Source organism: Lagopus leucura, unplaced genomic scaffold (assembly GCF_019238085.1).
Source record: "Lagopus leucura isolate 7727_CA_CO unplaced genomic scaffold, USGS_WTPT01 Super-Scaffold_100159, whole genome shotgun sequence".
Taxonomy (NCBI): domain Eukaryota; kingdom Metazoa; phylum Chordata; class Aves; order Galliformes; family Phasianidae; genus Lagopus; species Lagopus leucura.
The window spans coordinates 1,674,400-1,688,001 of NW_024962335.1; the positions used below are offsets into that span (position 1 = coordinate 1,674,400).

The 13,602-nt window shown below is 40.0% G+C and overlaps 1 protein-coding gene across 1 annotated transcript in view; it reads right to left on the reverse strand.

Annotated features, from left to right (window-relative positions):
* Nucleotides 1–13,602, reverse strand: part of PAWR (pro-apoptotic WT1 regulator) — a 71,207-nt gene that overhangs the window by 15,190 nt on the left and 42,415 nt on the right. Inside the window, exon 3 of the mRNA XM_042890357.1 lies at nt 4,337–4,371. Within this exon, the coding sequence (XP_042746291.1) occupies nt 4,337–4,371 (35 nt within the window). The remainder of the gene's footprint in view (nt 1–4,336; nt 4,372–13,602) is intronic.

Consider the following 13,602-nt stretch of genomic DNA (forward strand, 5'->3'; position numbering starts at 1 on the left):
TTATATCTAACCTAAATCTACCTTCTTTAAGTTTGAAACCATTTCCCCTTGTCCTGTCACAAAAGACCCTGCTAAAGAGTCTGTCCCCTTCCTTCTTGTAAGTATACTGACAAGCTGCTATCAGGTCACCTTGCAGCCTTCTCTTCTCCTGGCTGAACAGCCCCAGCTTTCTCAGCCTGTCCTAGCAGTGAGGTGTTCCATTCCTTTAGTTGTTTTTGTGCTCCAACAGGTCCATGTCTCTCCTGTACTGAGGGCTCCATATCTGGATGCAGTAATCCAGGTGAGGTCTCAGCAGTACAGAACAGAGGGACAGGATCACCTCCCTTGACCCGATACCATCAGAACTGACTCAGGAAACCATGCTTACTAATGGCAGTCTTCCTTCTGGTTTATAATAACTATATACAAGATCTTTTCTAGTGGTATACTCAGCTATAGTAACAGTAGTTGAAATGGCCAAGATGAAGCACTTCATGTTAAGAAAAGCTTAGGGAAAAACTAAAGATGTAGAGATAGATACGGGCCAGAGAAGGACATCTGCACATTTAAATCACACATAGCTGATGATCAGCACAGCTGACTGGTCACTACTCTCCAATATGTTCAGGAACATGTCCTGTGGCCTTCATGTAAGCACAATCCTGAAGATACTGGTCACGATTTTAAATACATCCTACAGTACCACTCCAAATCACAACAAAACCATCACTTCATTCTGAAAATATTTTCTGTGGTTAACTCATGCAACTACAAAGGAACCAAAATACAAAATTCCAGGGTGGGAGTACAGAAAATTTTAAAGCAAATTCTGTAGACACACTACAGTTACAGATTAAGATTCTCATCCCAAGCATTTATTTACTTTATTGTATAAGGAGACAGGCTCAGTTTGTCCAAGTCAGCCAGAACATAAGTAGAATAACAGAACAGCCAGCAGACTTCATTTGTAAACACGTCTTCCCATCAAGAGGCACTCAGTGAAATGGGTTTCTCAGGAATACCATATAAATGTTTCACCATGTATCACTGCATCCATACAAGGCGAAGTGCTCAGTACGTCTGATTAAATAGGTAGTAAAATGTGTGCACTTCCTTGAGCCCTAGAACAAATGATGAGATCAGGAACTCCACCAGAATAGACCAGCACATACCCTTCCTCCTCTGCTGCTGAAACATCTCTTGTCTTTTTAGGTCCAGGAAGATGAGTTTTTTAGTAGACTTGAAAACAGCTACATGGGAAGGGAAAAGGAACGTACTGGAAGTCTGAGATGGTATCAGTAATCCAAGATTAGAGGCCAGAAAATGGAGACAGAGAGAAGGCAAGCACCTTAATCGTTAAACAGGAGAATGCAGGAAAAGTAGGGACAGAGGGAAAAGGTTGTCTTTGTCTAACTGGGCCAGGAAATGGAAATGAGTAAAGTGAACAAAAATGCTGAGATGTCATTTCTGGTGCAGAACAACTGGGAAAGAGGGAGAAAGTAAGTGAGTATGAGCAATAAAGATGGGAGAAAATGATAGGAAATTTTCTGACAAATTATACATTCTTCCCATGGGGGTCTATAACAGAGTAGGGATTTTAAGAAAATACTGCATTCCCACTTCTGCTGTCAGTTGCCTGTTAAAGTCTGCTAGCACAGCTTCTCTCTTCCTCATCCAGGAAGTACTGACTGCCTGCGGTTAGAACAGTGCAAGGAATAGCTTCAAATAGGATCTCAGAGTGGTTGTCCAGAAGTTATAACTTGCTACCCTCCCGATACACTTCAAAAACCTAAGTAAGTATGAACAGAACTGTTAAAAGTCCATTAAGTTGAACACATCTGGGACTTGAAGTGACTCACAATTATAATCACAGAATTGAACATTCTGTATCCAAAGGACTTCTGCTACATTTTGAACATAGCAGAGATGTACACCATAGTGAATGAGAGCAGGCTGCTTTCTCTAGAACATTCTTGTATTGCAGACGATGGAAGACAAGAACAACCCAAAAACAACCCAAAGAGAAGAGGACGCTGGTCCCAACTCCTTTAAGATTATGCACTGCAGCCACTGGGAGACACGTCTTGTTCAAGTGCTTTTAACAAAAAAACTACTTAGGAATTTTAGAATACAGAAGAAAAATGGATAGGTACTTTTACCTCTTAACACAACCAGTACTGAGCGTCTGACTGTGAAGAACTGACTATTGTACATTTCATGGAGGTATTGTTAGAATAAAATCCAACAATATTTGGGTATTGTGTGCTGTGATGACTTCACAGGAAAATAATTCATTGTTTTCAACATGAGGTTTGAAGATTCTACGAGTAAGATACCCAGCAACATACATTAAAAAAATATTAGAGAGCAGCTCACAGCAAGTTAGATTCCTCCTGAATGTGTTGCAAGTCTTGAGGGGCAAAGTTCATGAACAAAGAATGCACATTCTACATATAACTAAAGCTGACTAAAGACTTCACAAACACATCTTATTTTAGCATTTCCTAACTTAAGAGTCTTCTATTCTTGCAATGTTAATCAGAAGAATTAGTTTTTTTTGATACATTACAAATGTGTGTGATTACTCAAACTTCTATTTCTTGGCACCCTAGATACAACTGAGCTTTTGCAAGTGAATATCAAGTGAAGATAACGCTTTGTAAAAAGCCACCAAATACTGTGACACACACAACTAAACATCCATCAGATACAGAGAATGATTTGAAGAGAAAGTGAAGATTCAACTAAAATGTGCTTGATACAAAAATCATGAAATTTCATAGGTATTAATGTTGTGAAAATAAGTCCACCCATTCTGCTATAATAAAGTGATTCAAAAAGACCCTCGAGCAATATAAAGCATTTGGCCATGTTTATCAAAATCCAGAAACCGAAATATAAAAGGAAAGCACCACAACAAGAAATCTAAAGCATAAAATAATAGGTGTGTAGCTTCGAGGGGTGGAAAATCCACCAGTGAAGACCAGACAATTGAAGGAGCTCTTTGCAGTTACTTCTACAGTCACAAATAAACCATCCACATGTTTTAGCTGAATAAAGGACGTATAAAAGAATACACTCATACGTGAAAATAAACACATACTTATTAAAATGCCTTGCTTCAGTTGATGTATTTTAAAATCCATGTTACCTTTACATTTTTGATAAATATGATAGCCATGTCTATATGTTCCACATGAACAAAAATTTCACACAACGTACAGTACAGAATCAGCATCTGAAATATTGTTCTGATTGATAAACTTGAAAAATGACAGGAGTAACACTTGTCTCAAAGACAAACAGATAACACAAAGGATACACTAAGTGAACAGCATCTCCTGCAAATGAAATATTAAGATAACGAAATCACAGAAATTACTGTCAGTAGTACTCTGGGAAGCAACAAAATTACCTGTGTTGAACTTCAGATTTGTAACTCAACTGTTAAACTGCTGGCTCCGAGGTTATGCACAGACCAAAATACTCAGATACTGCCTTGGAAAATTGCTAGGCACTTGTAAGACCAAATAAAACACTAGCTGAGTTTTTTTGTTTTTGTTTTTGTTTTTTTTTTTGTTTGTTTGTTTTTTGTTTTTGTTTTTGTTTTTTAAATAGTGATATACCAGGGAGGGTTTTGCAAGTTTGGTGCATCACTCCAGTCCTTACTCCAAATCAGGCTATGTCTTCAGCAGTAGTATAATGGCCTATGCTTTCAAAAACGTATTTCATCTATTTTCACAATAGGATTCAGGTTAGCAGGGCCTACTGGGTCAGTCTGCTCCAACCCCTGCTCAAGCAGAGCAGTGTCCAGGACCATACCCAGGCAGCTCCTGAAGATACACAAGCAAAGACCCCACAGCCTCTCTGCGGCAATTTGTGCCAGTGGTCCGTCAGCCACACAGCACAGAAGAGCTTCCCGGTGTTTAGAGGGAACCTCCTGAGCTCCTGCTTGTGCCCACTGCATCTTGTCCTAATAATGGGCACCACTGAAAAGAGTTTGGCTCCACCCTTTCTGCAGTCTTCATGTATTTATAGACATTGATGAAATATGCCCAAGATAACTCTTCTCTAGGCAGAGCAGTCCCATGACAAGGGGGGTACTCTAGTCTCAAATCATCTTGGTGGTCCTTCATTGAGCTCTTTAGCACTATGTCCAGAACTGGACACAGCACTCCAGGTGTGGCCTCACCAAAACTGAACAGACAGGATTACTTCCCCCGGCCTGTTTTCTTTCCCTAATGCAGCATCCTTTGTGGCAATTGCTCATCGGTAGCTCATGTTTGACTTGGTGGCCAAAGTCTTTCTGGGACAGCTGTGTACGTGACTAAGTGTGTTGAGTAAAAAGATCTCATACCTTTTATATCTGCTTGAAACCATCCTGGAGGAGTCCTGAAAGAAACAGAAAGCAAAAACTCATTCAGTAACATTTTATTTTTTTGTATTTCCATAACATTTTATCACCCCACAGAAAATAAACCCTATAGTTAAGAGAAGGAGCCTGAAACAGCTGCTGTACAACTCAGTTTTGCACCGTTTTGCTGTCAGGACAGACAGAATACTGGGATTACTGTCACCGCACTATGGCTTTTCAACTCCAGCTCTGAAGCCTTAATGACAATTTAAAATGTGAAGCACTCACCATGCCCTGCAGTGTCCCAGATATCACCATAACAGTGTACGTGGTAACTATAACTACTATATGAAAACGTTTGTGCATTTTGGTACCTGTTAATCAGCTATTTGCTATTTTTTTTGGTCTAGGAGTAACAGAGCAAAACTGCTCTGATTTTCCTGCCACCACTGCTGTCCTTCTGAACAGAAGAAAAATGGGAACTGGCAATTAGTACGGGATTGAGACACAAATCAAGTTATTGCATTGCCAGCTGGTTGATGGTGACTATCTACAGGTATGCCCTTCATCATGCTAACCCAGGTACTGCAACCTGGCTCACCTCAGATTCACTGAAGTAGTATTCTCCTGGCATTTGCTGTTAAACAGGTAGGCTAGAAGTCTTGACACAGCTGTTTTGTACACTCAAATATACAAATAAGAAATAGAAAAGCTGAAGCAATGTATTTTCATCGTAATGCTACACGTGTAGTTTCAGTAACTGCCTGATCAATAGAAAAATTAAGACATGTTTCAGCTGGTTGAAAGATAGCTCAGATTAGACAGTAAATCCACAAACATTTTTTACAATGTTGTAAGAAGGACGTGAACCAATTATTTTATTAGTCATACACAAAACTCCCCCCAGCATCAGTAAATATTAGGTAAAAAGTCAGAAAAAAATATTAAAGTAATTCATGAACTGAACAACTGCCTTTACTGGAAAAAAAAATAACGGCAGAACATGAAATTCTCTCTGTTTATGACACTAATTACAGAGAAATGTAGAAATGAGTTTTCAAAACAAGATACAGGAGATATTTCCATCTACTCCAAAAATTCTGTGTATCAGTACACTGCCTTCAACGATCAGCATACTGGCGTTTTTGTAAGTAAAAATAAACTAGCTAAGAATGGGGATAATGAGAGTTATTTTATGAGAGAAAATAAAGTTGGTAAATAACGTGCTTTACAGAAACAAAACTTGATCTTAAAGTCCATTACAATTTGTAAAACGTTTTCAACTTCTGCAATACATGCCATGCTTTCCCTCCTATAAGCAGAACAAAGCTGTTAAAAATACAGGAATTATTTGAAGAATCCCATAAAGTGGTGCAAAATTGCTGTTTTAACAAGGATAACTTATGATTGATAATAGCATCTGAAAAGCTGCCATTTAGAGATACGAAACAACAAGCCTCTAATTTTGCCTCTATAAGGGCAGGCTGTGCTGCCACACAGAAGGACATTGGCAGGCTGGAGAAACGGACTAACAGAGACCTCGTGGTGTTCAAAAAAGGGAAACGTGAACTGTACCTGGAAGGAATAAACCCAAGCATCAAGATGTGCCTGACAGCAGCTTTACAGAAAAGGGCCTGGGAGTCCTAGTGGGCACCAAGAGGAACATAAACTGGCAGTGAGCCCTTACAGCAAGAAAAAGCAACAGGATTCCTGGGCTGCATCAAGAAGCAGGAACTGCCAGCAGAACGAGGCAGGTGATCCTTCCCCTTCCCCTGTTCAGCCCTAGTGAGACCACAGCTGGAGTGCTGGGTCGAGATTTGGGTTCCATACCAAAAGGAAGATGTACTGGAGTGATTGCAACGAAGGTTTGGAGCACCAAACATACAAGGAGAGGCTGAGAGTGCTAAGAATGCTTGGTCTGGAGAAGGCTCAGGAGCAATCTTGTTCATGTGTATAAATAGCTGATGGAGCAAAGAAAATGATGGAGGCAGATTCAGTTGTGACTCTAGAGTTCTCTGTACTCAGCCCTGGTGAGGCTGCACCTCAAGCACAGTGTTCAGTTTTGGGTGCCTCTCTACAAGGATGACATGGAGGCCTTGGAGCACGTTCAGAGAAAGGCAACGAAGCTGGTGAGGGGTCTGGAGCAGCTGAGGGAGCTAGGATTGTTTAGTCCAAAGAAAAGAAGGCTCAGGGATGACCTTATTGCTCTCTATAACTACGTGAAGGGAGGTTGTGGTGAGGTAGGGGTTGGCCTCTTCTCCCAAGTAAGTAGCAATAGGACGAGAGGGAATGGCCTCAAGTTGTGCCAAGGGAGATTCAGCCAAGTTCTGCTTATTTTCACTTTGAAACAGCTTCTTTTTTAGGAAGATGCTGAAGCCTCAAGGTTATGGCCATACTCCCTAACAAACATACTAGAAAAGGCAAAAATCAAAAGAAAGGAAAAATTTGCACATGATGCTGCATTGTAGTGAAGAACATTCCCTTGTACAAAGGATATCCCTAGATTTTGGTGCCTGTGTCCTACACACACCTGCACAACAGCATATGTTGTAGGGGCATACAAAGCAGCTGAGACCATTTCCATTAATAAAACCCTTACTACCAATCGAATTTCTGTTTAACTAGGATGTAAGCAACTTTGCTATTCCATTTCTGGTTCATCTTGGCATTTCATGTGAACAGTACACAGAGTGCATAAGAAAGCTGGTCATCAGGGCTTAAGTAAATAGAGCTGTCTGTGTTTACAAGTGTCTGACAAAGATTTCTAGAGGTTAAACCAAACCTGTTAGTTAAAATGCATTAACAAGCATTACTTTAAAACATATACGAGCTCTTGGAGTCAACCAGACTATGAAAATGTTTCACTGCAAACCCCTAAAAGACTACTTGAAATTTTCACAATCAAAGCTAATTGCCTGGATTAAAATAGACTGCTGGGGTATGCTGGTATAAACCCCAGTATGTATAATATGTACAGTGTATTAGAACTTGACTGCACTGGTGTTACCTCAAATTATGACCATGCAATGATATTCCTGCAGCATGCAAGGTAACATTCTGACTGAAAACAAACCATCAAAACACTTCAGGTTTTCATGTGCAATCCAAACAAGAGCCCTGTACGTTCCTCCAGATGCAGGCACATTGACTGCACTGCCTGGAGAAAGCAGCTCTGCTGCTGAACTATGGGGCTTCTTTATGTACGAAGGAACAAGTGGATTCTATCTCCACCTGGCCTATCAAGTTACCTCAGATCTTCTCTATGAGCCTACAGAAGCCACATCTTAACTCCATCTCTTTTCTCCATAGGTTCAGTTGTACACTACCATCTCCACTGAAACAGCAGTGAGATAACATGTGAGCGCTGAATAACTGAAAGGCAACCCAGTGCTAATGCAAACCAGGAATGACTACAGCTGTGAAAGCAGGAGAAAGGAAGATGAGACATGACACTTCTCATCAAAATTCCTCATGAGAAAACATCCTGCAGAAGCAAGAGAGTCATGAAGGTATCACTTATCTTCCATTCCTGAGTCTAAACAATTTCAGAATTTCTAGAAGTTTTCCACAGAACATAGCACCAACTCACCACTCAGAGGAAAAGGCATCACTATTTATTTTTTCCCACTGAAACCATTCCTTTTAGAAGCACCCTAAGGTGCTTCCAGGCTTCTTAGAGAAGCAAGTTACGTTACTCAGCTACTTGCACCGCTGGAGCCGTGCGATTTCCAGATTTCTGCTTGGACAGAAGATTATACATACAACAACATCCCAGGCCTTCTCCCTGCCTCTTATTTTCCTAGCTGCCAAGATTTTACATCTATTGCTTGGATTCACTGCATTTTATTTCTTCCTGGTTTGGATGACCTTAAACACTCTTTACACACCCAGTAAATCTCTTTTATAAACAGCCATTCTAAAAATGAACTTTTATCTCTAAAACTGTTAAGAAAGCGTGATGTTATCACCTCTTATTAAACATCTGCAGAATAAACTGAAACAGCAACCAGGTAGGATCAAGTGGAAATAAAAGTTGACCTGCTATTGTTACGTATTCTGACATCATGTTTCACTCTTCCTTTGATTTGTACTGACAAATGGGAACCAATACAGTTCAGAAGAGCTTTGTTTTATTTATACCCAAATTATCTTTTAAAAATATGTCACAGGTTTAATGAATCTATGAGCAGGAAAAAGATGTTTCTGTATTCTGGAAATGAACATTCAATTTTTGATAATGAAGCACCCAGGAACTTAATCCCAGGTCAGCAATAAAGAACAATCTCTTCCTGTGAGGCAGCTGATGTAGACAAGTGAGACCTAACAAAAAAAATATCAGAAAGGAGAAGAAGAATACATTTTTTTTTTTTATCTATGCTAAAGAGAACAAAAATTAAAGTTAATATAATTTTAACCAACTATTTTAGAAATACTATTTGACTGTTTTGATATGAGGACAAAATTCTGTTCTCAGAAAGCAATGATGCACTGGCACAGCTGCCCAGAGAAGCTGTGGGTGCCCCATCCCTGGAGCTCTCATAGCCAGGCTGAATAGGGCCCTGGGTAGCCTGAGCTGGTGGTGCAGCCCTGCCCACAACAGAGGATTGGAACTGGATGGGTTTTTTAAAGTCCCTTCCAGACTAAGCCATTCCATGATTCTATTATTTAGATAGGTGTTCATAAAAGAGGAAAGGCAACAGCATTATAGATCTATACAAGGATAATGCTTTTTTTAGGAATGAACCTTTTAAAGAAAATATAAAGCTAAGTTCGATAAGTAAATTCATCTATTAGAGCATCTACCTTCAAGCATCTTTACTTGCATAGATATTCATTTCCATACGTATACATGTGTGTATCTGTATTATACATATAGGTGTATGTATTACACATACATACGTATATTTCAGTAAAATGTATGTTGATACTTACATGGAGTAATACCAAACAAGAGAGAAGACAAAGACGACACTACCTCAGGTGCAGAGTACCTAAGCAAGGACCTTCCTCACAAAGGAGTGGGGAGAAAAAAACTGATTGGAAAAACCAGTTTCAATCAGGAAAAAGTTACATTTCCTTACTTCTGGACTGAAATTTATACTAAAATGAATTTATTTATTTATTTATACTCAGACCTTCTACTTTTCATTACTATATAATAACTAAAAGAGACTTCAAACAAGAAATAACATGCTGGAACACCTAGGTGCAAGTGATAGGGATTGCTGTCATGAAGCTGAAAGAATTCTGAGTCATCTCTTTACATGCACAGAGCCAGGAGGCCACTGAGAAATGCTGCAAGAATGTCTAGGGCATCCAATCAGATGTGTAATGGGAGGTGAGTACTCTCAGTTCTTACCACCAGCAAAGTACCAAGGGCATTAAGAGAGGAGAAAAAAAAATGAGAAGAGACACCTGCAGGTAATCAGTTAACTCCTGGGCATGTCAAAAGCCATCAAGAAGAAAACAGCTTCTAAATAAGGAAACTTCACATAATAAAATGCATGAACAGAGTTCTTTCTTCCATCTTTTTTCTCCTCTCTATACCCATGCAGAATTCAACCCCAAAGAGCCCGAAGAACTCAGGCACTCCGAACAGAAAACAAAGGTGACCAGCGTCACCTTTTGTTCCAACTCAAAAGATTATACGATTCTTTGCTTTACAGAAGCTTTTGCCATCACTCACGCTGGGCCATTTATTTCCACAAGCAGATACAGTAGGAAGTCCTTCACTTTTCAGTAAGTCTGTATTTAGCAGAGGACTCTTCTTTCCACACAGGCCTCAGCTAGAGTGCATACTGTGTGTGACCATTTCTATTCAAGAAATCCTAAAAGAAGATTAGGAGGAAATACCCATTTAAGCACCATCATTTTCAACAGCCAAGCAGAATTTCCATGCAGACCCTTTTGGGAATAAAATTTTCCAAATGGGCATTCAATTACCTGAGTTAAAAGTGATGCCAACCCAAAAAAGAAAGCATGTGGCATAAAAACAAATTCCTTGACAGGAAGCCCCTGCTGACCTCCAAACATTAGACAGGAATTGCTTCCTATTCCTTCTGGCTGTGTAAAGGCACTGAACTAGCACAACACTAGCTTCTGCAATTTTGGAACACAACTTCATGAAGTCAAAAGTGAAAGAAACAAATAGAGCAACAACAACAAAAAAAGCCCTGCTCATAGAGGCCAAGCACATGGCAGTAACAGCAGCAGGTAAGAAAAAAGCAAAACAAAGCAAAAAAAATCCTAATGGGGGGAATGGAGACAAGTGTAACAGAAGCTACAATAAAGAAACCGTACTGCATACACTTTGCTCCCCATTCAGTCTGCCCAAGGATTTAAGAGAGCTGGAGCACTCCTATGGAGAAAGACTGGGAGCTGTGCTTGTTCAGCCTTGGAGAAGACTCCTGGGAGACTTCACTGTGGCCTTCCAGGACAGGGACTGAGTTTTTACGTGGTCTGATAGTACAGGACAAAGAGGAACAGTTTTAAACTAGAAGAGGGAAAACTTACATTAGACATTAGGAGGAAATTCTTTATGCAGAGGGTGGTGAGGCACTGAAACAGGCTGCCCAGAGAACCTGTGGATGCCCCATCTCTGGGAGCATTCAAGGCCAAGCTGGATGAGGCTCCTGGCAGCCTGATGTAGTGGGAAGTGTCCCTCTCCAGGACAGAGGGTTGGAACTGTTGGGCTTTAAGGTCCATTCCAACCCAAATTATTTTGTGATACTGTGATTAAGCAGTGCCTGTCCCACTGTGCTGATGTGCTTGCTGCTGCTCACAGGGACAACCTGAATCAGGAGCAAGGAACCCCACTCTGCCTTGCCTCACCTCAGGCTTGATTCCTCATGAGTTTTCATGCAGGTCTTACAATGCACTATTGTGCAGGTGCACAGGCACATTGAAACTTGTATTCAACTAGAAAACGTAGGTACATTTGACACAGGTACTTTTATTTACCAGGCGTAAAACATATTCCCGAAACAGGATTTTAAGTTTAAACAACTCCTTTACGAAATTAAACATTGCTGAACACAGATGTCTACAATGCTCATTGGAGGCAGCAGCATCACACAAGCAACGCTGCTGAGAATGTGCAGATCCTCTGGGAAGGCAGCACTTACTGAGCTGGTGTGGATCAGCACCACACACAACATCTGCTTGCAGGAAAGGACAGGAGGAAGATTTTAGCAGAGAAGCCTGTAGCTGCTACAGAAGTCACTGTGATGCAGTCCCATCAAGCTAAGGATTCCATTGTTCTTAAACGGAGCTTCTATTAAAAATTAAAAAAAAAACCCCAACAACAACCACCAGACAATTTAATTAAAATCTAACCTCATTTTTGCTTAAGGACTTTAATTATATCTGCCAAGACCACTGCGCAACATCATTACTCCTAAACTCAGAGAAATTGTAGAATAATTTATGGTTTGAATGCTTTGTTGGAGGCTTTTCCCTACTATCTCCCTTACCACAGATAAAAATTAAGACTGCAAAGTCAAATCAACCAGTTCAGAAATGCCAGCGTGCTGGTAACTTAGGCAGCTTTCATTCAAATCCTTACAGCTACACTCTTTACAACGCTGCTTCTTATGATACCATGCTTTGTCATATTTTTCCATGTGCTGTTCCATGGAACACAACCAACAGCTGAGTACTGCTGAGTGTTCTGCATATGCTGAATACTTAAGAATTGGCCACTCTCTGCCTTATTTTTTGTAGTTGGCATATTCTAACAGCTCTGGATATGTGCCTGCATTACTGCAGGCTGCCGGCATGATTAACTGATCATGCGTGATCATAGAAAGATGGAATTCCTGTGTTTCTACTTACCTTATACAGATAACAAGAATAAAGTCATGCCAAGCATCTCTGTTAAACATGGGAAGCACCTGGTTCATGTCAAGAACTGCGCAGTGCAGTGAGGCCCCTGCACCTGATGTCACTTGTCTTAAAGCCACTGCACACAAAAAATCTACCTGAGGTGCAAATACATTAGAAGTGACCCTTCAATACTTAAACACTGGATTTTAATGATTTTTAATCCATTTTACGGAAATGTTTTCAAAATACAATAGAATTTCCTAATGAATCTTTCTACTGCATTCACTGTTAGTGCCTAAGTGCTCTGCAGATACTAATGACTGATTTTGTACCACCTCCATGAGGAATCACGCTGTTAATCTGCAAACAGAAACGCCAACATTATCTGGTAACTAAACTGTCAAATATCAGTCTGGTTTTGCAGAATGATATATAACTTAATTTACCCCAAACCAACTCCTCTCAATTTACACACTCCTGTATTTTAAACAGGAGTATTATTTGCTCTTTTTTTTTTTGAATCTATACTATGAGCAAACTATCATGTAAAATAATACTTGGCCTAACATCTGAAAAAAATACAGCATAAAAAATAAAAGCATGTCTTAATACATTTGGGCATTTCCTCTTGCACAGCTAAGTAGTCTCAATAGACAGAAAACTGCACCACAAAAATAGACTTAAAAAAGGTGAATTAAATTCATGTTCTCCTTTGTAAGAACGACATGAAACTTGGATAGAAAACACCATTACTGTATGCCTCAGATAACAGTAATTACAAGATGATGCTGTATGACATTACGCTGCTATGCAAAAGAAAAAGCCAGCAAGTGCAAAATAGACAAGTACTAACTGCAATATGAGTTAAGAAACGTATTTGGCAGCATATTCTTGGCATAAGATTCAAGTAGGAAACTCAGGGGACAGTTGTGCCAAGCAGGTTTTCAGCTCTGTTTCCTAATGGAGATGCATGTAATAGTTCAGTTCCCTGTATTCCTCATCCTTTCTCACACAGCTAAGAAGTCACCAGAGGCTTTTATTTCCTAACTTAATTTTATTTACTGCTTTACTGCGTAGCTTGTGAGGTGCCGCTATTAAACAACATGTACAGTGCTGTAACACCGGTGTGCACAGCTGCTTCAGAAAATTTCCATGTGCTGGGTCTCATCTGAAGCAAATGGCAGTATTTAAACAATGACAACTGCCACAGAGCACTTCTGTGGGTATCCTTCAGACTGCATTCCTCCTAGGAATCATTCACAGTGTTCTAGAGGTTTATCTTAGGCTTATCTAGAACAAAAGGTTAAAAAAAGATCAGACGTGTTTTTCCTTCAGTTTTCATGCTCACATATGACTGAATGCGCAAGTCATCACCAAATGGTCTCGCTAATAAATCAAGCCAGGTGACTTCAGCTAGGATTAACAGGTCCGCAGGAAGACAGCAC